This window comes from Sphaerodactylus townsendi, linkage group LG03, assembly GCF_021028975.2.
Source record: "Sphaerodactylus townsendi isolate TG3544 linkage group LG03, MPM_Stown_v2.3, whole genome shotgun sequence".
NCBI lineage: Eukaryota > Metazoa > Chordata > Lepidosauria > Squamata > Sphaerodactylidae > Sphaerodactylus > Sphaerodactylus townsendi.
The window spans coordinates 128,467,663-128,493,985 of NC_059427.1; the positions used below are offsets into that span (position 1 = coordinate 128,467,663).

Here is a 26,323-nt window from a genome sequence, read left to right on the forward strand (position 1 = left end):
TCCTTGGGCTGATGTCAGAGCACTGGATGAGAAATCCCCTACCACTCCTTGATAAATAGCACCAAGACAGACAGCAAAAAACGTTTTGCCCCAGTGCAATATGAGCATTGCTCAATGCCTTCTAGAGGCACAATAATAATATCCCAACCTTATAATATCCATCAGCAGCTCAACAATCTTTCATGCCCCAGCCCTGTGGTTGGTCTGAGCCCTTACTGGAGCAGAAGGTCTCTCCCGGCAATCCCTAGACGCTCCTCACACAACCGGCTCCGTTCTTCCTCCGCATCCAGGTCAATGACGTGCACAGGGCGTGCTGCACCAGCTGTGTAGGAAAGAAACAGAAAGCAAAATTAGCAATGCTCCCTAGGGGTCACAGCACATAGGGACTTCCTTTTCTTCTGGGGAGAGGAGTGGGGAACTGGAAGAAACTGGGAAACAGGTCACAGTCAAATACTTTGACATTCATCTCCCACACCATGCACCAAAAGTGGGATTGGCGCCTTGAAGAAACCCTTGAAGAAAGGGCTCCAAGTGAGGGACTTTAGAAGATTTGTAAGAACGCAGCTCAGGGATCAAGGTCTGCAAAGAGGCCTTGGCTGCGAGAAAAAGAAGCCAGGGTTTGGTGAGCAGGGTCTACAGACCAAGGCTGGAGAGAAGGGCATGATGCTTAAGGGGAGAAGCAAGAAGATGGTGACTGGAGAGCAACACTGTCAAATCTGTACAGAGTTCAACCTTCTCTGCTGTTTACCATTTCACACTGTCAAGCTCACCTTTGAGGCCCATGGCAGCCCGGCCTTGACGACTGGAGCTAGATCCATAGGCCGGCTCAGGCCGGCTCAGCGTGTCCTTCTGGCGTGCCACGGCCACAGCGATGCCCACGGGAGGCTGACGCACCTCGCCGTCACCATGGCCCAGCTCGTGATCCCTACTGCGGGCACAGTCTGGACGTTCCAGCTCTTGCTGTGCTTTGGCCCCCAGGAACTTGCCCCCATCCTGATGGGCACAGCTGCCCTTGAGACTGCCCAGGCCCACAAAAGGAGCTTTCTGACCCACAATAAGTGCTTGGTTGCTGTATTTCAGCAGGTTTTTCATGGCCGACACTTCGTCTGGGGGAGTCTGCATTTCCTGGCTCAGCACCGAACCCTGCGTCATGAGGGCAGCCTGCTGTAGGCTGCTGCTAAAGGGGTCCAAGTAGGAGCTCTTCCTCTCCTCTGCCATGGACAAGGGAGGGCCCTGGCCCTGAACCGGCCATGGGGGCAAGTGTGGTCCATTGTAGCCCAGAGAGCTCAGCTCCATCGATTTGCGCTTGGACTCTGCATGGCTGCCCACCTGCTCCATCTCTGGCTGCAAGTGCTGCTGGTGGCGGATTCGAGCCACTTTCTGGGTGCTGGGTGTTGGCGGCTCCTTGGGGGCCTTGTCTAAAGTGCAGCAGGACTGGCTGAGTTTGCACAATGTCTCCTGAGGGCTGGGCCGAGCACAATCCTGAGGTGGCACCATCTCGAAGTGCCCACTCTTAGGTTGGTGGGGCAAGCCGCCAAAATGGCCGTCCGAGCCAGCGTTGTTCAGGTACTCTAGGCCTTTGAGGCGGGGGTTGGAGTTCTGGGACCACTCCAGCCGCCGCTCGACTTTGCCCTCTGCTTTGAGGTGAGAGAAAGGGTGGTTTCCGTATGCGGACGGGTGCTCTGGGCCCATGTTGTGGGGGCGCTCCTTGCCCTCACAGGGCTCAGACGGCACCTGGAAGGAGCGGCTCTTATCAGTCAAGTGCCCTACAGAAGGCACAAAGGTGGCCCCGCTGATCCGTAGTTCCCGGCTGGCCTTATCCTGCAGAGGGCACATCCCATCTGGACTGGAATGCAGCTGCAGGCAGGGAAAGCTGCCGGCTGATGTGCTCAGGGCTGGGGGCCCAGTGGGCAGACTAGAAGGGACAGTGTAGGAGACTGAGTGGTGCAGCATCTGCCGCCGCTCCAGGCACTCGCTGTAGGATTGGGGAGGCTCGTGGTGGCTGAGTTCCTTGGCACAACGGCTCTGGATGCCAGCGTGGCGTGGCAAGATGCCGCCGCCACAGCTGGGGAGCACAGCTTTTCCCGACTCGCCATTCAGCACCTTGGTGCTCAGCAGGCAGGAGGGCAGGTGTTTGGGGCGGTTGTCGCAAGAGCCCCTCTGAGGAGGCCCCTCCTTGCAGTTCCCGTCAGGTGTCATAGGCATCACCACTTTGTGCCGCTCCTTGGCCTCCTCGTCCGCCGGCCGTTCCTTGGCTTCTCCCTTGGCCCCTTTGTCTTTTGTCAGCACAAAGCGCTCATAGTCTTTGTGGCACTTTTGTCCGTGGCCAGCCTCTCGGTCTCGGCTGCAGGAGCCAATAGGGTGGCCAGGCGCTGCCCGGGCAATGCTGGGGAAGTTGTGATTGGTTGACAGCAGGGTGGGCTGAGCTGGCAGATTCCGTAGATAGAAATTGTCTGTGGAAACCAAGAAGTGATTAGAATTTGCCTTGTAAAGACAGCATCCTATACAACCACCCTGTTGCAGCCCAAACGACTGATCTAGTTTGTCTCCCTCTGCTTTAAAACCTCTTCCTGCCAGCATACTACAGTTTCCACCTTTCAAGAATTATGCCGCTTGGCAAGCAGAGGATGAAACAGTATACGCCTGCTTCACACCTGGAGGATGCGGCAGGAGGGAGAATTAGCAACAGGTACTGAATCCTGAGTGCTTAAATGGAGACAGATAATTTCTTTCTCTTTCCCCTCTCTTCTCCTCCTTTCAATTGTCCACTCAGTTTGTGCCCTTGATGAGAGGTCGATTCCACTGTGCTTCTCCTTTCCCTTGAGGCCATGCACATTCCCCCCTTTCTGACCAAGCCCCAACACTTGCCTTTCTGGCTTTCATAGAAACGGTGCTGACCATACAGGACATTGCTGTTTCCATGGTGATCCAAGTGGCTCATAGGAAGAAAAGTGGATGCTAAGCTCCCAGAGAACCTCGGGTAACCTGGAGCTAAAACAAGAGGCAGTGAGGAATGAAATGCCAATGTCACAATATAATGGCCAAGAAGCAAAGTCATTGGCTGGGCCTTTCGTCTGACCTGTCTCAACGCATATGTCTAAACAAGACTGCCAAGGGGAAATTCAAAACCTTTGTTAAATCAGACTTTTTGCCATGGCTGTATTAAGAGCCACCCAGTGCCCACAGATGGAAATTACTGGGTTTCAAAGCAGCTAGGGTTCCTCAGGAAAAGGGTATTTCCAAGTTGCTTCCACTAGGTCAAAGAACTCGTCTGATGGTATAAGACACTTCTAGGGAACACCTGGCAAAGGGAGTTGAAATAAGGCAAAAACAAAGGGGGGGGGGGTACATCAAGAACAATAACACACCAAATTACTACAGCAGAAGACAATTCCAATGTACGTAGATCACTGAATTCTTCACTAGGCAAAGCATGGATGCCTTGAATATTAATTGCAAAGTAAAAAGTATAAACCTCTGCCTATTTTGTAGAAGCAGCCGTGCCACAGAGGAAATGGCTGTAATTTACCAAGGCTAGATGTCTAAATTTTAAAAAGAAAATAAATCCAAATTCTGCAGCAAGGTGGCTAGAATTTTGCAATCAAAATAAAGTTTGCAAATCAAACACATGTGCATACATTTTGCATGCTGTTCAATGACATATTCTGCTTGCACACTTCAAGTCTTTGAGGAATTTTGAATATTTTGGCAAAGACAGAGAGAAAAATAACTCGGATTGCAGGTTGGCAATCCATAGTACAACGAAGACATAAAGAGCTGTACAGTGATTTGAAGATCTGTACTCTGACCACTGTTAAGTCCTTTTCTCAATCCTGTTCTGTTGTTTTCTGCAGGGTACAAACTTGGTTTCTTTAAAATATTAACATACAAGCTAAGACTCTGGAGACTGTGAATCACCTGAAGCTACACAATATATTCAATTCTGTGCCTGTGCAGATTAACTACCACATGTGCACGAAATACACACAGGTGCTGACTTTACAGTCTTTGCCGGGATTGTAACCTCTGGCTTCCTGCCAGTCTGCATCTTGGTCAAGTGTCAAATGCCACCGCTAAGAGTTTTAACAAGGAGAAGTTAACCAGGAGAAGCTGTCCCTGAACTCTTCAGTCTGATCTGGAACAACAGAGTTCCGAGTTTTAACAAGGAGGAAAGAAGGGGAAAGGCAGGAATTTTGATTGGAGCCAAGGTGAGCATTACCGAATTGGCCCAATTGGGGCCTTGAAAAAGCTAGCTCCGTTTTGACGCTTTGGGGCAATTTCACACTTTACCATGTAGTCCCTACGTTATCTCAGAGGAAGTTCTCATTGTTATGGTTCCTCTTGAGCAGGTCAACCCTAGCTCCCTCACTTGTAAAGGAAGATGAATTAATGACCTGTTGTACAAAGGTTTGCAAAAGAAATGTGCATTTAAAGGAAGGGCTGAAGCCCAGAACCAAAGATACAGAAATGTTTGCTATACTACTTCAAAAACCAACAGGGCCTTTTGCTCAAACTTAAAAGGAACTTATCAGTTTGGTTTAAAAGAAAAACAGGATAATTTTGGTAAGATTAAGCTAACAAACGTACAACATTATGCTATGAACCCTTTCCTAGAAGTAAGCACCATTGAATAGACCAGAGTAGGGTTCTGAGTACAATAAATATGTGCATCTAGCAGTCCAGGGTAGTTGTGGGTTTTGTTTTCAGCATGTCTAACTGACTAGTTACATGCTCCTCCTCCTAGCACAATTGTAAACTTAAAAATAGAAAGGGGAAACACTTTGCACAGGAAAAGCAAAAACATAAATATGTTTGCACAATACAGATGACTAATAATAATAATAGATCTAGCCCAAAGATCCTGACTGACACCTCTTCAAACATAGTTGAATCCAAAGACAAAATTTTTCCACCCTGGTGACTCACAGCTTCACAGAGGTAGGACTAAACAGCCTAGTGTCAGGCCGGTCACAAAGCTCTCTCCTTCAGAGTGTTCCTATTAAGCATTTGACTCCTCTCTAGGGTTCCTCACAGGGGGAGGAAGCCAGCCCACCCTGTGTCTGTCCAACTAATCTCCTAGTCAGCCGCACACCAGGACTTTCAGCCTTGCCCCCCGCCACTCCACCCGGACAGGCCGCCCGTCAGCATGATGCCGACAGCGTTGCCTGCACCCCGCCCCCAGCAGCCCCGGAGTGCCGGAAGCCAGCTGGCAGCCGTTCAAACTAGCAGTCGGGCTGGCTGCCAGGGCACTGTGCCAGTAGCACCTTGCCGCACACACTTTTAACTTTCTGCATCTCGCATGGAGGGGAGGAGATGGGGGGGGGGAAGGGCACCACAACAGCCAGTCACCACAAGAGAGAGAGGGAGAGCACATGAGGGAGAGAGAAAGTGAGAGACGGGGAGAGAGAGCGAGAGCAAGAGAGAGAGCGTGCTCTGAAGAGCTGGAACAGTTGGAGGGGAAAGGCTGTACAGTCAGCAACACAGCATAGTTGTGGAGGCCAGGAATAGACCCTATGGCAGTGGTGGCGAACCTATGGCATGGGTGCCAGAGGTGGCACAGAGCCTTCTCTGTGGGCACGCGCACACAGAGTTCATCATGTGGGGGGGGCAGAAAATCCTCCCCCAAAACACACATCTAGGCTGGCCTGGGCCGCTGGGCACGACGTGTAGGTAACCCTGTTAAGTGCTGTTAAACCCCACTGATTTTCATGGGAAGAACTAAAGTGCAATCCTTTACCTGGGAGTAAGCTCGGTTGCTGGCAATGGGGCTTGCTTCTAAACCCTCCTAGGGTCGTGATTCACCCATTCAAAGCGTTGCACGGTTGCTTCAAAGCAAAGCCACTGACTACCACCAAGCTTATTCCCGAGTAATGCGTGCCTTGGAGCCAACCGTTTTTTCTAAACTGAAACCTCAGTATTCAGGTTAAATTGCCGTGTCGGCACTTTGCGATAAATAAGTGGGTTTTGGGTTGCAGTTTGGGCACTCGGTCTCAAAAAGGTTCACCATCACTGCCCTATGGGGATCAAGAAGAACTGCCATTTGGGAGCCCATGGGCTTGGCACTGTTGTGGGTACCTGTTACAGGTGAATATTATGGATGGAAGGCATAGACCATAGTTCCATTTGTATCCACCAGCTGAGACTGGCACAAAAGGGTGATTTCATTTGCAGATTGAGGGAAAGTTCAGGATGAAGATACCTGGAGGTCTGGAGAAGGGAGTGAGGAATAGTGACAAAGCAGGGGTAGGAGAGGAGGAGACACCTAGATGCCTTGCATTGGTCAGAATTGTGGAGAAATACTGCTCCATATCCTTTTGTGAGAAATTCAGGACGTGGGGGGAGTTAGAGGATTTCTGGAAGCCAAAAAGAAAGGGAAAGGGGCCTTAATGGAGAAGATGAAACGCCTGTCTTCCCACTGATCCCTTTTGGCTTACCTCTGAAGATAGGAAAATGCCCCCACCTCTGCGCTACATTAGGTGGAACAATATAGATAAGAGTCATTTTGTAATTTGTGGACAGGGGATGCAGAAATAAACAGCCATCATAGCAGTGACCTCAAGTAGGGAGCCTTTTTTCAGCCTGTCCTTTAATGTCTACATGCTGTAAAGGGTGGGGAGGGAGAAAACTATTCCTCTCTAACTTTGTTCCCACCCAAAGCCTCCATCCTGCCCCATCAAATTCTTCCACATGTTCACCCCCCACCAGAGTCTCAAATGCTGGAGGCTTGTTAGGTTGACTCCTCTGTACTCGACAATCTTCCCCTCTGGAAAAGTTCTCTGCCCCCTCCTTCCTAGGCGTGTGGGTGGAGTTGTTTGAAACTAAGTTCAGAACACTAATGAGGTAAGTTTTCGTGGCCTGTTCTTGTCCAAGAGCATGGGGGAATCTGCTTAGTCAGGGTTAATTTGTCTTCTGTGATTCCACATGTTTGGAATCTGGCAAAGAATACTGAGATGATGTGTACCAAAAAATTGTGAGGTGGCATCTTCAAAAGGCTCCAGCATTCTAAGAGGTGGAGTTTCTGCCAAAGAATCCCTCCTTCCTTTAACACCAAGCTATGCTGTCTCTAAATGATTTTCGTGTACCCGGACCAGTCCGCTGGCACAGCACGTTAACAGTTTTGCAAATTCTACACATGCACATATATGCACACATACATACTTAACACATTTATGCAAATTAAGCACATTTGAATGTCTTTACTGATTTGCATAATTTAAAGTGACAGAAGAGTGTCAGCAATCCAGAAGTTTGGCTCATTTGATGCATAATTTGGAATGGCAGGCAGAGCCCAGAATACGAACAAAACCTGAACATTTCACAGTCCCTCTGGAGCATTTACCATGTTGTTTCTAGAAAATACCCTTTACATCTGGCAATTGTTCTCTCACCAAGGCAGCATCAGTGCCTCCACCAAACCTCTTTACCTTCATGGGAGTGCGAGAACCAGATCTGGGAGGTGCCGGAGTGGGGGCCACGGAAGGCTGGCTCTGATGGGGATGACGCAGGGCCTGTGGGGTGTGGGGGTGCTGTTGAGCCCAAGCTGCTGCTCAGGAAACTGCCCATAAAGGGTGAGGCAGGTGAGTTTCCCATCAACCCGCTTCCTGCTGAGGGCATAAGAGAGAGAGGAGAGAGAGAGAGAAGGGGGCGGGGGAGAAAAGGAAGGAAGAAAGTCAGCATACAGATGGAAAGCACCAAGCTCAGCGCCCTCCCCTCAGTGGTGAACACTTAATTATTTAATTTAGGCTGGTTACACTGCTCAGGGCACATTATGCTACTTGGCAAAATAAAATGCATAACAGTATATTCTGGGAATAAGCTTTATACATGATTAATTAATTTTTTAAAAAACTCAAGTTTATTAATCTACTTGTCCCAGCAATAAGCTTGCAGAGAGAAAAGAACATTTTAGCAGCTGCGTGGCCTCCCCCTACTGTGGCTTATCTCAATGTCTGAATGCACGCAGTTTCCCACTCAGTCTGGCAGCCTCGGTGGGCACTTATTATCTACCTGCAGCCTACATCAGGGAAGAAGTTGACATTTAAGTAAACCCTCTAGAAGTCCTTTGGAAGTCACAAAATTTGGTATGTTTTCTTAGCACAGTACCTGTAAGCAAGCAAGGGCTGGTGGATACCTAAGAATCATAGAAACCTTGCGCCTCTAGAAACTGTAGCAACTGAGCAACAAATGAAGACTTTGTAAGCCATCAGAAGCAGCCCATAGATTTCCTAAATCAGTGGTTCTCAACCTATGGGTCGGGACTCCTTTGGGGGTCGAACGACCCTTTCACAAGGGTCACCTAAAACTCTCTGCATCAGTGTTCTCCATCTGTAAAATGGATAAATGTTAGGGTTGGGGGCAGTGGTGGGATCCAAAAATTTTAGTAACAGGTTCCCATGGTGGTGGGATTCAAACTGTGGAGTAGCGTCAATGGGGCTGGGTGGGGCATGACGGGGGCGGGCATTCTGGGGGTGGGGCATTCCTGGGCGGTGCTGTGGCAAGGACGCAGCCGCTGTGCCGGTCCTTGAGCGGAAAACGAATGCACGCAGGCGCAGGCTGCCACGCATGCCGGTGCACCTCCTGCTAGACTGCTTCAAGTTCTGCGTGCTACTGCAGAGAGGAGGGGCGTAACTAAGGAAAAAATCACGTGGCAAAATCACCAATTAGTAACCCCCTCTCGGCACACACAAATAATTAGTAACCTACTTTGGGAACCTGTGAGAACCTGCTGGATTCCACCTCTGGTTGGGGGTCACCACAACATGAGGAATTGTATTAAAGGGTCGCGGCACTAGGAAGATTGAGAACCACTGTCCTAAATGAATGCACAGAAACACACATCTTTGTGACCATGTCAGCAGTTGTGCATCAGCTCATCTACTAGTAGTTTCCACAAGATAGTGCAAGCTCTGAGTAAATGAGCACAACTCACAGAACACTGGGCTACTGGCAAGTTATTTGACTTCCATCTCCAGAATAGTTTATATAAGAAAGGCACCCCGTGTGAAACGACTGGGATTATCACTTGTGCTCAACTATGAAACTTTCAGAAATCACTAGCAAAAATAGGGGCTGCATATCCAATATATTATTATTTAGTTTGACTTAATTTATTCTGTTCTCAGGGGGGGACCCCAAAACATTCACATCTCCCCCATTTTATCCTTACAACAACCCTGTATGTACGTAACTGACCCGAGATCACCAGCAAGCTTCCATTGTAAAGTGGTAGGGCTGCCAACCCCCTGATGGTAGCAGGGGATCCTGCGCTTTAGCATCCCGCACCCAGCTCCATTCAGCCAGCCAGTGGGGGAACTTCGGTTAGGGCAATAAACTTACTCCAAGGCTTCTGGCATCTGAAACACATGCATTGGAACTGACATCATTGAGTTGCTGCGGAGACACTCTGGTATTTAGGCAAAACTCTGAGGTAGAAATGATTCTACCGTGGAGTTTTGCCCAAATACCAGAAAGTTCCCATAGTCATTGGTGACACAATGATGCCATTTACGGTGCATGCCAGAAATTATATCACTACACACAACACGTGATTGGTGTTTGGAATATGCTGCCACAGGAGGTGGTGATGGCTGCTAACCCGGATAGTTTTAAAAGGGGCTTGGACAGATTTATGGAGGAGAAGTCGATTTATGGCTACCAATTTTGATCCTCCTTGATCTGAGATTGCAAATGCCTTAGCAGACCAGGTGCTCAGCAGCAGCAGCAGCAGCAGCAGAAGGCCATTGCTTTCGCATCCTGCATGTGAGCTCCCAAAGGCACCTGGTCGGCCACTGCGAGTAGCAGAGTGTGGACAGATGGACTCTGGTCTGATCCAGCAGCCTCTTTCTTATGTTCTTATGTTCTCTCCTCACCCCAGCTGGTTGCCAGGAGTTACCTGGCAACCCTAGAGACTGGGGATCTGAGCCTAGGTCTCCTAGTCTAACACTCTAACCATGATACCATACTGGTTCTAAAATATACTACACTATGCACATGCATCACAATAACCAGCAGGACCTCTCCTCCAGTATTTTGTATCACCAAGCAGACTACTGAATTGATTGCAAGTCTCCTGCTTGGTTCATAACTGGATTTTCCCTGTGACCCCTACTTGATTTTGCAGGGCCATGATATTGCCCACAGACCTTCAACCCATTTGCCCAGGGCAGCAAAGCCAAGCCACTCCTGCAATTATATTAACTAGATCAGTGATTCCCAGCCTTTTTTTCACTCACACACCCCTTGGCAACTCACTTCCCTAAAATGGTACCCCCACATTAGCAAACCCATTACATATTATTTTACAAATCCCCAAACACCCTGGCATATACCCCTGGGGGTTACATGTACCCCAGGCTGGCAACACTGAACTAGATATTTGAAAGCTGGTTCTGATGCTCTTCAAACAAGCAGTCTCCATATAGGAGTAGTGCATTTATCCTCTGGCCAGCTGCCAGTCCTGCACATTACACTGCTGACAACAAGTACTCAACTTGTGTGAACAGTGAATTTGCGCAAGTTAGTCTCTGGTGTATTGTCAGAACCAGCCTTGTTAGTGCAGAATACTGCATGTAGGAAATACACAAAATCTGTGATTAAAATTTGGTTTCCCTGTATCTATTGATCATCACTGACTCTACATCATGTGATGGCAGGTGGCGATATATAACAATGACAGCTGTGGTAGCTATATGAAGATTAACAGGGTGGCCACTGTTGCAGCCTCGGCTGGAAACAAGAGGTTCAGAATCGTAGTAATGCAGGACATTTGCTCAGAATGTTAGCGTTCTGCTGGTTGCCTACCATACCTGACTCCACAGTCACTATTTGAGCAAGGAACCTAGCCAGGCCTACAGACAGAAAATTGCCCCACTGTAAGAAAGCAGGGCTCTCACAGATTTTCTGACTGGACCTCTGTGCCTTTTAAACAGCTGTGTGACAGGCAGATAATGAACACTACCTCTAGCACTCATCATCTGCTGAATTTCTGCCTGTCACAAGGTAATCAAAAGTATAGTGCCTTGCCAGAAAAGGAAAATACAAAGGTATGGCTAAGGCTGAGCCTGCAGATATTGCTGTGTGCTATCTCTGGGCATTGGTCCTGGGCCTTTTAGTCATCACCCCTAGGTATTTGACGTGGGCGAGAGCCTGGTGAGGCACTCAGCCAAGAAACAGGAAGTACTCCTCACTGTAAGCCAGCCCACACTCTCTGGCTAATCCTGTTGGGATGCCTTAGTAATGAGTGTGGGGATGTGGTTGCAAGGGCAGGGCCAAGGCCACTCCCCACAGCTGGGATGGAGAGAAGCTTGGGAAGTCCCTTTCTGGACATTGTGCAGGGGCTTCGTCAGACCCGAGTGTGTCTGTGCTGGGGCTTTGAGACCCCATCACCTCAGGTTCTCCTACAAGCTGAACACTAATTAGTTAGGACTGAAGAGATTCCTGTGAAGCAGCTGAATCTCAGAGCTGACCCAGTTGAACAGGTCTGAAGGTCTCTACAGTGTCCAGCAGTAAACAGATCTCACTCACTCTTCCTTTGAACAGCTATCTCCACCAGAATTTGATTGGATATGCTATTCTTCTCAGAGTGTGATATTACACTGCATCCTGTTCTTGATTCTTCTCATATAGTTATACCACTGCCAGACTGGCTTTTACCTCTGTATCATCTAACCCATCCCCACCCCCCACCCCGGTCCCTCTTTAATTCTCTACACTCCAAAACCCCCTTGATTCCAACTGGCACTAAAGCAAGGCTTGACAAGTAGCCAATAACAAATAAAATGGAGGCCGTGTGGCTACAGTTGCTCTTGGATTTTTTTGGATAAAGTCCCAGATCAGCCACTCAGCCACTGGGTGGATTTTATTGGTGGTGGTGGAAAATGCCATCAAGTCACAGCTGACTTATGGCAACCCTATAGGGTTTTCAAGGCAGGAGATGTTCAGACGTGGTTTGCCATTGCCTGCCTCCATGGGGGCTGAGAGAGTTCTAAGAGAACTGTGACTGGCCCAAGGTCACCTAGTAGGCTTCATGCGGAGGAGGGGGGGATCGAATCTGGCTCTCAAGATTAGAGTGTGCTGCTCTGAGCCACTGCACCACACTGGCTCTCGTACATTTTATTAGGACCAACCAAATGACACACAACAATGCACAAGTTCTTCAGAACTCTTCTTAGGCTGGAATGTTCCAATTAAAAAAAAATTAAAAATAAAAGAGTTCAGAGGGGAAAATGTCTCAAGTTATGATGAAAAATCCTGTTCAAGCCTGCATTGTGTGTTAAATGCAGAACAGATTGAAACCGGGGTGGTTTCAAATTACATCTAGTTTTTCTCCCAGCAAGAAGCAATAATGGCTTTGGTAAGTCGGTTCCTATAAACTCCCCATCTGTAAAATGGGATAATAGGCCCACCTTGTGTAACCCCCAGGGACTAATTGATTTATCTCAGTGGGGACAGCGTTAGTGATTCCTCTTGTAAGGTTGACAGAAATAATAACAGAAATAATTAAATTATATCTAATTTTTAAAAGACATCGTTGAAGAAAAAGACCAGGAATGATAGAGTCTTGACACCACTGCAAACTATCTAAAAGCTTTAGATACCTTTTAGATATCTAAAAAGCTGTTTCTGATCAGAGTTACACATTTCTGAACCCGCAGACTTCAACGGATTTAGAAGGGTATAATTCTGCTTTGGATTTTCCCCCCTCTCTTATATGGTGCTGCACGGGCTTTCTGCAATGCATCTCGCTCGGTGATGTTGTCAGAAAGTGGGAAAAGTTTCAGGCAGCACAATTTGGGGGTGGGGTGGGGTGTTGTGGTGCGGCCAGGGATGGCACAGTGAGCCTTTTTGCTCCCTTCGTAGCTACCAAGTGAAAAGTGATACAGCCCCTTTCCCAATGCAAGTGGTTTATGCAGCACAATGGCCTATGCTGCTGATTTTGGTGTAAGTGTGTGCCAGAAAATAAAAGTGTTCCCAGCCTAAAAGGACTCAGGAAGCCGACCACAGTTGGCTCTGCTCCAGGAATGCCTCCATCAGCACTGGCATAGGTACCTGTGCCAGAAGAGCACTGGTGCCCAGGTATTACACTGCTGCCCAGCTCCCCAACACCAGCGCTGAGTACCCCTGAGCTGGTGTAAATGCCCCTTATCCCGACATGAGGTGCACGTATGCCTTCTCAACAGTTTTAACACACACATACACACCCCACCCTCTGAATTGCACTGTTACTCACACATTGCTCAGCATGTTGGATGACTGACAGGGGCTTCAGATATTCTAAACACTGGAGTTGGGAATGGTGTGGGGTGAGAGTCTTAGTTCGTTGCTTTCATCTTGCCCCGCTTCGAGTTGCAGCATTACCTCTCCATCACACACCTCCCACTATGCAGGTTTATTTTCAAATATAAATTAGTGTGGGAAGAGGAGGGACAATGCACTTGTGGTTCCTCCCTGCCTCAAAGACTTATTAAAACATCTGAAACTGATGCTGTACGATAGCTTGGAGGTTTGAACCTGGCCCTAAGTGTATTGGAGCAGATAAAAGTTGAGGACTCTAACTTGGAGAGCCGGGTTTATTTCCCCACTCCTCCACATGCAGCCTGCTGGAGGATCCTGGGCTAGTCACAGTTCTCTCAGAACTCTCTCAGCCCTACCTATCTCACAGGGTGTCTGTTGTCAGGAGAGGAAGGAAAGGAGTTTCATAAGCCGCTTTGAGACTCCTTATGGTTGAGAAAAGCAGGGTATAAATCCAAACTGTTGTTCTTCTAAGGCTGATATTAGCACACTGGCTTGCCATAATAGTCAGGAAGAAAATAGTGCTGCACCAGTAGGTAAAAGAGAAAAAAAGAATGGGGTGCCAGAGAATGTTCTGTTTGATGACATCCTCTGAAGAAGCTCATTGCGAAACACGTTGGGATCTAAAAGGTCAAATGCACAGCTTTCCCTTGTTCTTTTTTCTCTTGCCATAATAGTCTCTACTCTCTAGTCATTGGTAAAATCCAGTGTAAACTAAACTGTTGGTCCTCACCTTATGACTTCGTATACTCTTCACAGCAGCATAACAAGCGGAATGCTATTTTCATATTTTAATTTTTAATGCTGGTTGCTTCTTCATCTTTTTTCCCCCCCTCTGTTCTGTGTATGTCACCCAGCTGGCTCAGTGACGATCAGAAATTTCTCACTAACATCTCCTGGAATTCGGAGGTTCTCATCCCAGCTGACAAGCAGCTTTGCGTAGCTGGAGGGAGGGAGGAGCTGAAATTCCGGCATCTGAGTCAGTTGCCTCTTTTGCCTCTATGGCTGGGATGACCCTAGAACCATCCATAATTTACTTGAGCAATGCCAAACTTACTCCCTTCTCTAGAATATGGGGCTCAGATTACCAAAAGGGCCATGAGCATGTACACACCCACCCTTTATGAATAAGACTTTGGGGCTTCCTGCCAGGGGCTGGAGCGAGGAAGAACTGCGCCTGGGGCAAGCGTGCGCCCTGCACCCCTGCCACACTCCCCGTATCGGCACACCCGGTGCATCGCACACCTGCCTTCCCCCTTGGCGCTACGCCACTGCTTCCAGCAGAACTATATAACAGGGAGTTTCAACTGGCGGGGTGGAGGGAGCGCCTCAGCCATTCAATATTTCAGGTCTGTAAGCTCCCCCTTCAACTGCTGTTGTAGACAGCTGGGGCTGCTGCATTGTTGTTGGTCTTTTTGCTCCCTTCTCACTTGCTCCCCCCTTCTAGCTGTTCCATGTATGGGCAGACCACTATACCTCCCTCCAGCCTTTGCATCAAGCCACACACATCCTGATGGCATGCCAGGGCAAACCAGTTGCACTTTCAGGCTGAACTGCCAATGGGGACCGGATAAACGGGACGGAGAGGAGCAGTTGGGCCTGCTGTGGGGGCAGCTGCTGCTTCCAGATCAAGCCTGTTTGAGAAGCTGCAGTGCAAGCCTCTTGGCTTGCCTCTCCCTGGGAACAGAGCCCCCTGCCTTGGCTCTCACACGCTTGCCAGCATTTCCCAGCCTGTGAGTCACAAACTGCTGGCAGCATCTGCTCCCCTGACTCTGCAGCTGATCAGCCCCTCGCCAGCTTCCCAGCCCCCAGCCCCAGCCCTCTCTTCAAACAGCCAAACCTCTTGTACTCTTCTGGGAGCCTCTGGAGCCCATGAACTGGAAATCCAGCCCCGGGCAGCTTCTTCCTTCCTCCCAAGTAGTTTAAGGGGGGGGGGGGGAGGATATTGATTTTTTTTAAGCAGCACAGGATATGTCTCTGAGTGGGGAAGAGAACCCTTATAATAAAAGAATGGAGGCCAAATGGACAGAGGAACATACATGGAGGCAGAGGTAGCCACTGGGAAAAGGTATACATGAGACTAAAGGACTAGATGCAGACTTGGGATATCACTGGTTGGGAAGTGACACTGAACCAGACACTTTTCCTTTAAGGATTTTGCTCTGGTCTAAAGGGAGTGAAAGTCAGTCCTACCCCCACCAGGCACATATATTGCCAATCTCCTTCCCATGTATGAAGGGATATCACAGGTCCAGCTGGTTTATGTCTGCAAGTTGCAAAATTTTTAATAGGCATATTGATGTAGTGGGCAGAAAGGAGCCATAAGCAGCCCCTTCACTGTGGCATACGATGGCCGGCTCCATCACACACCTTGGCAAATGGAGATGAGAAACTGGAAGGGGGTACAAAAGGTTAAAGATCTAGGCAGCACATGCCAGCTGCTGGGGATGTGCATTGCATTGCCACAGGCAGGGCAAGGAGGGCAGCTGCAATAGTTTTATCAGGATCCTGGCAGACCAGTCCACCTGTGTAGTAAGCTTGCCACTGTTAGCCCAAAGTCAGGCCATGGCCACCCATCTGCCTGTTCGCAAGGCACGCCCAGTGAAGAGAAGAGGCTGCAGGTAGGAGTGTTGTTCAGATGGGTTATTTGCAGGGAGCTTTTCAGAAGCAGCGTTTCAACAAGCGAGCCCGTACCAATCATCGGAAGTAGCGTGATCCAATTTGCAACCTCTAGAAGGATTAGGACAAAAAGAAAGAAACTGCACACGCATGCATAGGTGCCTGAGCATGAACGCCATCAAGCCACCGCTGACTTTTGGAGACCCTGCGGAGTTTTCAAGACGAGAAATGTTCTGGAGTGGTTTGACATAGCCCGCCTTCGTGTAGGCTGAGAAGAGTTCTGAAAAAACTGTAACTGACCCAAGGTTACCCAGCAGGCTTCATGGGAAAGAATGGGGAAACAAATCCGGTTCTCCAATTTAGAATCCTGTGGCTCTTGACCACTATTCAACACTGGCTCTCATAAGAAAATGAAAGCGTTCGTTATATGTGCACTTCCTTGAGAGAGAAAGTGTTTGTTGTATTGTCAAAGGCTTTCACAACTGGAATGTTGTGGGTTTCCCAGGCTATGTGGCCATGACTTGGTGGCTTTTGTTCCTAGCGTTTCTATATTATACATATTAGCCATATAATGCATGGTTTGAAAGGAAGATACCAATAATAGGGACTGCTGTGATGACCTAAGGTCCCAATACCTTAACACAGAAGATTGGCTCACTTTCTTGGCTGACTTAGTCTGAGTATGTTTTTCTGCTGTGAATTTATTGATTGTTCTTGGGAATAGGCTCATCCTCGGCTTTCCCCATTCTCAGCTGGGAACTTAGGTCTTCAGAGGTCCCTGCTAGTGATGCCTTCCATTCAAAGCATTCATTCATCCAAACTGTGTTCAGGGTCTGCTCCATAGAAGTAATAACATTATGAAATTGACTGCTGAAGAGATGAAGAGTGTGCCTTCATTGGTTGACTTTCAAAAGGATTGCAAGACAGTTTTGTTCCACAGGGCGTTTCCAGATTCAGTGCGGTTGTTAATGAACAAGTAACGGCAATTCAGACATTAATGCCATTGGTGTTATAGCTTATTTTAGCAGTTCAGTCATTTATTGCTGTGCATTGCATGCTTATTTTCAACTGTGTATTTTTAACTGCACCTTTTCACATTGGAAGAGGAGCAGTGTTTTAAATAAATGCACAAATCTTTCAGACATCCTGCAATTCACAGCTATAACCACATCCGATGAAATTGTTTTTTCAAAGGTGCAAGAGCTCTTTTGGGGTCTAGAGGGACCTGGCAGCACTACAGCTACACAGGGCAACCATAGGACCTTGTTCCTGTGCCTTTAGCTACATCTTACTCTGCAGACATCAGTAGATGACAATGTTAACCTATGGCCCCTTCCACACAGGCAGAATCATACACTCTCAATCAGTGGTGGGATTCAAATAATTTAACAACTGGTGGGATTCAAATAATTTAACAACTGGTTGCATACAAGCACCATTTTAACAGCCGGTTCTGCCGAAGTGGTGCAAACCGGCTGAATCCCACCACTGCTCTCCATCCACTTTCAACGCACTTTGCAGCTGGATTTTATTGTGAGGAATAGCAAAATCCAATTGCAAACAATTATGAAAGTGGATTGAAAGTGCATTATTCTGCATGCGCAGAAGGGGCCAGAGTGAAGTAAAAAATCTTCATCTTGTCCAGATCAAATTGTTGATAAAGTCCAAGAGTCATGTGGGTTTTTTTCTAATGGTTAGTTATCAACCTGACTAGTAGCACAATGTAAAGACGCTGGCAATCTTCTCTTGAGCTTTCAAGGTCTAGATAGAATTTACTTTGCTTCTAAAGCCTGCTCAAAATTGTGAATTCACCCACTGTAATTTTAAAGGAGACCTGCTGAGCTTGTGCTTGGGCCTCTGGCACCCCCAAGTTCGACTCACCCCACTGAACAAATCTGGTTCTTAACTATGAAGTCATTCTCTGGAATTCAGTACTCAAAGGACAGCAGTGGAAGCCAACTGATGGAGCTATGCAGGCAGTTTTCTACTTGTAAGGTTTGATTTATCAAATTGAGTTCTAAGGTCCTGTCCAGCTAAATTCTTGAAATTCAATTGGCTTTACGTGACTATTTCATTTCAATATGTGAACAGGGTGGTGTGGAAGGATGTTTGGGAACAGGGGAACATTCATTTAAGAACCCAAGAAAGGCTGAGAGAGCAACTATTTCCCATGTTTTTCCATTGCTTCAAACTCTCTTGTGGCTGCAATTAAGCCCAAAGCTTGCTGGGTTCCCCTCCGCAGGGGGTTTCACTCCTCCCCAGCCACTGGAAATCCAAAAAATAATAATCTGAATTCCAATAAAACTGGCAAAGACGCACACAAGATCCAAAAATCTCAGCAAGAAAACTTTGGACTGGGAGGAATGCCATCTAACACTTTTTGTGGAAAAAGTAGGCTGTGCTGTTTTCCCGGTTGTTCAATAAGTGACAGGAAAAGGGAATTTCCACCTTAGCAGAAAAAAACTTTCCCCTTTTAATACTGGACAGGAGTAGTCATAACTTCATGAATGGTGTGGGAGCAGTGAGAAGGTGGGGGATATTTCTTTCCCAGAGCAGCTGTCATGAAGGCAGCAGTGCTTTTTGCCCAATAGTCTCATTGAAAAAAGTGCATTGCCTCTCTCCGTGAGATGCTGGAGGAGGAGGAGGAGGAGGAGGAGGAGGAGGAGGGGGAGGGGGAGGGGGAGGAGGAGGAGGAAGAAGAAGAAGGAGAAGGAGGAGGAGGAGGAGCAGGAGGAGGAGCAGGAGTGAGCAGGAGGAAGCAGGAGGGAGCAGCAGGAGCAGGAGAAGGAGCAGGAAAAGAAGGAGGAGGAGAAGGAGGAGGAGGAGAAGGAGGAGGAGGAGAAGGAGGAGGAGCAGGAGCAGGAAAAGAAGAAGGAGGAGCAGGAGGAGGAGGAGGAGGAGAAGGAGAAGGGGAAGAAGATTTGGATTTATAGTCCACCTTCCTCTCCTGTAAGGAGACTCAAGGTGGCTCACAAGCTCCTTTTCCTTCCTCTCCCCACAACAGACCCCTTGTGAGGTAGGTGGGGCTGAGAGGGTTCCGAAGAACTGTGACTAGGCCAAGGTCACCCAGCAAGAATATAGGAGTGTGGAAACACATCTGCTTCACCAGATATGCCTCTGCCACTCAGGTGGAGGAGTGGGGAATCAGACCCGGTTCTCCTGGTTAGAATACATCTGCTCTTAACCACTACACCATGCTGACTCAATGCTGTCTGGAACCTCTCCCCAAAGTAATTTAGCGGTGAAAAATTCAGCCCCTCTCCCTTCTTCACTCAACATACTCCAAAACTGACCTCTGGTTCTGAAAAGAAGGTCTTGGGGCCATACCCTAGGGCGGAGTTAGGGGAAACTGTGCCCAGGGCACACACGTGCCCTGCGCCCCTGCCATGTCCCTGCCCCGAACACCCCGCCACCGCACCTGCACATGCCCGGGGCATCACGTTCCCCTCCCCGTTGGTACTACACCACTGCCATACCCTTATAGCATTTTACCACAGACATTAACATGCAGAAGCAGAAAATCTCTAGGCTGCACAAAATGTCGTTTATAAAGGAAAGCAATCACCAAAACCAACCCGCTGATGTCTAATGCTACTTGGACAATCAGCCCTATACCATCTATCTAGTATGTTTTTATCTTGTTCTTCCTCCAAGGGTCTCCAAGTGGCATACATAGTTTTCTTGGTTTACTATCACAACAACCCTGTAAGGTAGTTTGGTTTGCCAAGTTCATCCAGCTAGCTTCATGGGACAGGGAGAATGTGAACCCTGAACTCCCAGATCTCAGTTGAACTCACTGGACACTACATCTCAGTGGTGGTCTGCTTATGCTCCTTGAGAGAAAGGATCTCCTTATTTGTAGCCTCCCTCTTCACAGGAAGTGAATGCGATATAGCCCGCATGATGTCCAATGGGGTTGGAGTGCTGCCAAAAAATGCTTAATGACAGTGGATGTCGTACTCTGCTGATTTGTGAGAAGTTCAAGTATTGCCTGGAAGGCTCAGAATGCTCCCTAATTTCCCCCTGCATTGAATAACAAATTTGTCATTTGTAAGCAGATAAAAGGTACTGTACTTTCTGACGTCTGGGGGAAAGTCTCTTCCCCATGCCACGTTCATTCCCATATGGAAATAAGTTCACAGAACTGTGTTGGTGGTTTCCGCCCAATGGCAGGCAAAACTTTACTAATCACAAATTGTTGCAGTCTTTAGATCAGGGGTGTCCAACCTATGGCCCGCCAGATGTTCGTGGACTACAATTCCCATCAGCCCCTGCCAGAATAATGATGGAGATTCAGATCATGGAGATTCTTCACTTGACGGCTGAGGAATGAGGGGAAAAAATGTGTGCCATAAATGGGAGTGAAAGTGGTGACCCACTGGACAGGCTGCAAGTATTAGTCCTGTGGAATTAGGGTGTCCACAGTGGGCAGCTGGGAAGTGACTAGCTAGAAACCGAGACCTACCAATATCATCCAAACATGGGTGCAACAGTCGCTCCTCCAAAGCAGAAGGAGCTGCAGCCAGGCAGCTCTGCTCGAGGGCTGGACTAAGGACCAAACTTGATGTGCTTGTTTTTAAAGAGCTAGGTCTGAGTTCCCACACAGCCACGCAGAAGCGGCTGCAAATGCCCATTAAAAATTAAGGAGAGCCACTCCGCAGCAGGAGTAGGGGCTTCTGCACCCCCAAGCAATTTCTAGCACAGAAACAGCACGAGGGGTATCACTCCCCCAGTTTCGCTGTGTCATGTGAACAGATACTCCACTCTTTAAAAACAAACATGACTAGCTGGACTCAAAGAAAGAGAGGGAACTTCCTCTGAGCTATAGACTGTGTATGAAAAAGCCCTGTCTGCAGGGCCCCCAAATCCTTATGGGACAGGCTTGGAATGACTACATCATGTGCTAACCATACCTTGGGATCTCCTGTTGTGGAACAGGGAAGCCACTGCAAAATCATCACACCAAAGCAATCAAACCAGACTGGGTGCTGCTAAGATCCTTAGCTAAGACTAGAATACCTTGTCCCTTTCTTCACTGACACTCCACACCTTGATTTGTAAACGGTTCCTATCTTGGACTTCTTTCCTTCCCAATTAAATTAGTACTCTGCAACGTTTACCTCCCTAGGTGGCTGTTATTTCCAGCTCTGGGTTTCATATCCAATCACTACCTCTCATTTAACTCCTTCCAGGTGTCACCAAGCCCAAATCACCACATCAGCTCCTGGCTTACAGTTGTTTCATGGTGGGGAACAAACCTCCCTTCTGCTCAAAAGTCATGTGGCCCTCAAGCTAACACTCTGTGGGCTACCTGAAGCTCTTCTGATGTTCTGTTTCTTGTGTGAGGGAAATGTGGTGATTAGTACAAGAGGAGATCACAGAATCGCTGGGAAGCTTCTAGGATTTGTGTGCGCGCAAAAACGTTAGAATTACTTGAGCTCTATCACCTCCCTCTCAAAACAGCTTAGCATCTATATGGGGATTCAGGAATTCTAAGCAGCATCAATAAAGTTCAGATAAAGTTATTTAATTAGCCGCAAACTGTTAAGGTCCAGATAGATGTCCCTTATTTTATAGGCAATGCCCTTTTCAGACAATATCAATCCCCTACCCCACCTGGACACACTAAAAAAGAAACAGAAGTCTCTAATTTCAGACATCATTGCTTCAGCATATTCTTTTCTTTGAAGCCTTCAAATATGTCAGCTGTATTGAGATTTCTATCAAAAAGGGAAGGGATACCACTACTGCCACAAGGTCCTTAATGAATGAGACAAGATAGAGATGAAGTCCAGGTAGCTCCATATTATCCAGTTAACTATATCAGCCCAAGAAGCACCACTCCAAACGGTCATGACTTATGCACATTCTCCACAGAGTTGGCTCTGGCATTTACAGGCCATTTGATGACCTCTGTTGCTATAGCAGTGGCTATTCATTATCCCTATTGCTGTTGGGCACCAGCAAGGCACCTTCTAGTGATCCAAACCCTTCAGCCTGGGCCTCTCGCTTCTCCGGCTGCCAGACCTTCTGTGATTCAGCTAGCACACATCTGCTTTCTGTAGGTCTCCTTGTTCAAGGTGCATCTCCTTTACGGCTCTAAAACCAGCCATGCTCTCAAGTCTCTGGCATCTGTGACTCATACACTTTGTGGGGATTTTGCTGGAATTTATTCACAAATAATTTAACCGAGAGTCAACCGACCAACCTGACCCACCCGGCCAAAGATGACTGATTGTCCAACACAATCTGAGGTGTATCCCTTTCACTGGACTGTCCTGAAATTCCTGAAGAAGAACAGAATACTCTGGCTTCCAGGTCCATAGGGAGGAAAGCTCTTGTAAATGTCACTAGTTATTCCGGTCTCATGACACCGCAGTTCACCCACAAAGGTGTTAGGCATTCACACCATCAGTTCACACTAATACAAATTGGGCATAATCAAACACCGAGAGAAAAGGAGGGGTTTAACTTGTTTTAAGGGCTTGGAAAGAAGCAATAGCCCTCTTGCAGCTCACCTACCAGTCAGGGATGCTGGGTAAAGCAACTCCAAAAGAAAGAATCAAAGCTCATGGCACAGGCTGTTGAGCTCCATCTGCATATATGTGAATTACACTGAACATTCAAAAAGCACAATAAAGTACTAAATATTATTATGACTAGTACTATTGGCGGCTAAGCTGCAAAAATGGCTTTAGCTGGGTTGAGAAGTTATAGGCAGAGGATCAACAGGCTGGGACTGAATTACTCCGAGGAAGATATATAAGGTTTAGAAAGTAGATTGACCTTGGGAGATGGAAGAACCCTAGAAGAGATACAGAGGCAGCATGAAAGTTCATGTGTTGGGATTGAGATATAGGAGCAGAACAGGCAAAGATAAGAAACAGACTGACAGACATGAGGAAGCTTAAGACTGACATATTGAGCGTGTCTGAATTCATGCATGTTTATCTGGAATTGTACAGCTGCACCCCATAGCCACTCACATTCAGGTTCATGCTCACATCCTGAAAAAGGAGCAGGCTATTCAGTGGCTGGAAAGTTGTAGCTGAGCCCAGGACACAGGTCAGAGGCTGAGCTTGACTCCCACAAAACAGGCAAGTGGGGGAGGCCTCACACAGCCACAGCCTCTCAGGGGTGTGTGGGAAGTGCTCAGAGAAACAGCTGTGCAGCTCCCAGTCAGTGATTAGAGAAGGAAGCGGAGTTCTGTAGGAGAGGCCGGCCAAAAGCGGCACTGCTGGGAAGAGGTTTGGCAACTAGAATGTGGCTCAAACTTAGGCTCAAGGTTCAACTGGAAATACAGTGGCCACCATCTTAGTCAATACCCAGAGACTGAATCAGAGCCATTTTAGCCTCAAAGGAAGTGTCTTGCCAGTTATGGACAGACTCTATGATCAGAACTACTACAGCTGATTTAAAGTAGAGGACCAAGCAGAAAAGCAAAAAAAAAGAACCCCATATATACAACCTTGAGAGGTTTTGGAGCTGATGCCTACATTGGCATCTATGTTATATGGATTCTTCCCCTTTAATACATGGTAAAAGGCATGCTATACATGTTCGAGAGCACTATCGGTATTTCACTTTTTAGTACTGAACTCTGGCATTACGGTACTATTTTTATTTACTTCATTTATACCCAGCTTTTCTCCCCAGTGATCCAAAGTGGTTTTCATCATTCTCCTTTCCTCCATTTTATCCTCACAACAACCCAGTGAGATAGGCTAGGCTGAGAATGCATGCCTGGCCCAAGGTCACCCAGCATGCTTTCAAGGCAGGGTGAGGATCTGAACCTAAGTCTGTCAGATCCTATTCCGATACTCTCACCACTACACTACACTGACACTCACTGGAGATGGGTTCTGGGGTTATGCCTTGGCTCAAACGGAGCCCCTAATAAACAATTCGGCATATGTTTCATATATCAAAGAAGTGATGCATATATATTTTTTTCTTGTAGCATACTACTCAGAATGGACCAAAGCCATCCACTGCTACATCTCTGAATGAAAACCAGGAAACAGTCAATCATAATCACATATGTAGAATAGTGGCTAAACTAAGATCTGGGAGACCTAAATTTTAATCCCTACTCTGCCATGGAAGCTTGCTGTCACCTTAACATCCCTCACAAGGTGATGATAACATGGAGGACAACAGAACTATGGAAGCCACTGTGGGTTCTCACTGGAGAGAATGGTGAACTATACATGAAGTAAACACATAAAAATGTAAATACCACAGTGATATAGGGAGACTACAGCCACTCTGTGAAATAACAGAAATGTAATGCCAAGTACCAATCATAGTCACACACCAGAAGCACAAAACCAGAAGGACACACATAACCCACCTTTGTATTTGGGTTTACACATGATCACATCCCACTCACAACTGTGTCTGTGACACAGTGTCTATGACACAGTGAAGCAGGAAAACATAACATTTCTTGCATCGGCTTTCTTGTTACAAAATTGGAGATTCAGAAGTTGACCTCCCTTTCAGGTATCTGATCTCAGGTTACTTCCCCAAAATAATGTTCCAAGATGGTTGCTTCACAGCTTTTAAGTATTTCTTCACCATTGTTTTGAAAAGCAAGAGAAAGGAAGGCTCAGAACAAGAGGGAACCTGACCCAAAGGAACCTTAATGAGAAAGCAGCACAATCAAAATGGCTCTGCTGAACCCCATCTTACTTAGCCCCTCAGATGCTCCTTCCTCCCTTCCATTAGCCCTAACATACCAAAGCGTGAGTCAGGGACTGGCCAGAGCAGCCAGTGGGTGTAAAGAAGACCGTAACCTGACTCTAGGGGCAGAGTTGCTCAACTGTTTTGGCCTGGAAAAATTCTGAGTATGGAATAGGCCGGAGGGAACAACCCTGTCGTTGTAACAAGAAGGATCTGGGCAAAGTGTTAAAAAAACAGCCAGCATGATACCCAGTGCAGGCCAACCCAAATGCCATACATCATGCATTGGCAAATCACATGGCCCATAAGGAGGATTGCCAACTTTTGTTCTCATAAAATTCTGGTGCATCAGGATGAATGCTTCTGACCAATTGAAAAGGAACACATGCAAAGTTTGAATGGATCCTCTGGGATACCTGAAGACAAACATGAGCTCAAAAACACAGAACTTCATTGAGAAAAAGCCCCTCAGTCATTCTGCAGACATCTTATAAGGACATGAGAGCACAGCACAGGTGTTTCCGTTCACTGTGTACTTGTGACAATATACTAAAAATACTGTCTTCACCTCAGTTAGCACCTCAGAGAGCAAGATGGCATACGTATGCACTATTATCACCACGCACCCATCTTATCCTGCTTATAAATTCTTCTGTTCTGATGAATACAATTCTTCACAGGTCTACTTTTTGGAAATCTCATCTGTTTTTAGTGTTTCTTTTGAAGTATATTCTATTGGTTGCAAGCCACCCTGAGCCTGACTGTGGTTGGGATACTAATATAATAAAATAATAAATAAATACTCATAAGGCAGTTTTCTTAATGTGAGAACTCATAGCTGAATTTGCAACCACTGATAGAACTTCCAGTTGTACCGCTGGATTGGAAGAAACTGTCCACCATGTCCTTCACCACTGCCCTTTTTATGACTCTGTGCGGAAAAACTTACTTGAACCCCTTTTCTCTGGCCTAGACAGCATCGTGGATGCTGCCCAAACTCTGTTTTTGTTAGATAGCAACTCTGCCTCAATACTGGAACCTACGGCCAGATTTCTGTGTGCCGTCGTCACCACATGTTCCCAATTTTTCACCAAACAGATCTTTTAATCCTTTCTTTTTTTTAAAAAAAAAGATTGTTTTATTTAATTATCTTAAATTTTATATTCTTCAAGCCTATTGCATATTATATATTTTTAATGCCATTAGAGGTTTAAATTTCAATTTCATAAAGGTAAAGCAGAGAATGGTGTAAAATGTCCCATGTTCCTCAAAGGCTTAACATGCACATTGACAAAGGAAATCAGTAACTTGTCTTTGTGTTTAAATTTTACTTTCTTTAGGCTTAGGGAAGAGGATGGATCTATGGAAGGGAAAGATTTTGTTGGTATTGTATGTTATATTTTTAAAATAAACTTTATTTTTTAAAATGTGGCTTTCAGCGGCATGTGAGTTTACATGCCCAGATTGCCATATCTGGAGGTGATCACTTGAGTTGGCCAGGACCAAAGACTTACTTTCTCCACATGCAGCCAAACCATTCCCACTGTTTTCAGTATCAATGACCACTTGTAGGAAGCTACCTTGGCTCAAAGGGTTGAATTGCTGCCAAGCCTTTCTTAACTAGTAGGTGGTCCTGAAACATCCACCCCCACATCTGTAAATCTCACATATGCTGACCAACTATTTCCAAAAGGAGTTCCTGAGAAAAATGTGGGTTGCTTATGATGGT

The 26,323-nt window shown here is 47.0% G+C and overlaps 1 protein-coding gene across 8 annotated transcripts in view; it reads right to left on the bottom strand.

Annotated features, from left to right (window-relative positions):
• BAHCC1 (BAH domain and coiled-coil containing 1) overlaps positions 1-26,323 on the bottom strand; it is a 118,721-nt gene that overhangs the window by 37,187 nt on the left and 55,211 nt on the right. For 6 of the 8 annotated variants that reach the window (XM_048492184.1, XM_048492185.1, XM_048492183.1 and 3 more), the window contains exons 3-6: positions 7,425-7,604; positions 2,869-2,991; positions 771-2,453; positions 217-322 (exon numbers count right to left, since the gene is read on the bottom strand). In XM_048492184.1, the coding sequence (XP_048348141.1) occupies positions 217-322; positions 771-2,453; positions 2,869-2,991; positions 7,425-7,604 (2,092 nt within the window). The remainder of the gene's footprint in view (positions 1-216; positions 323-770; positions 2,454-2,868; positions 2,992-7,424; positions 7,605-26,323) is intronic. The other 2 variants (XM_048492188.1, XM_048492189.1) reach the window with 2 other exon arrangements.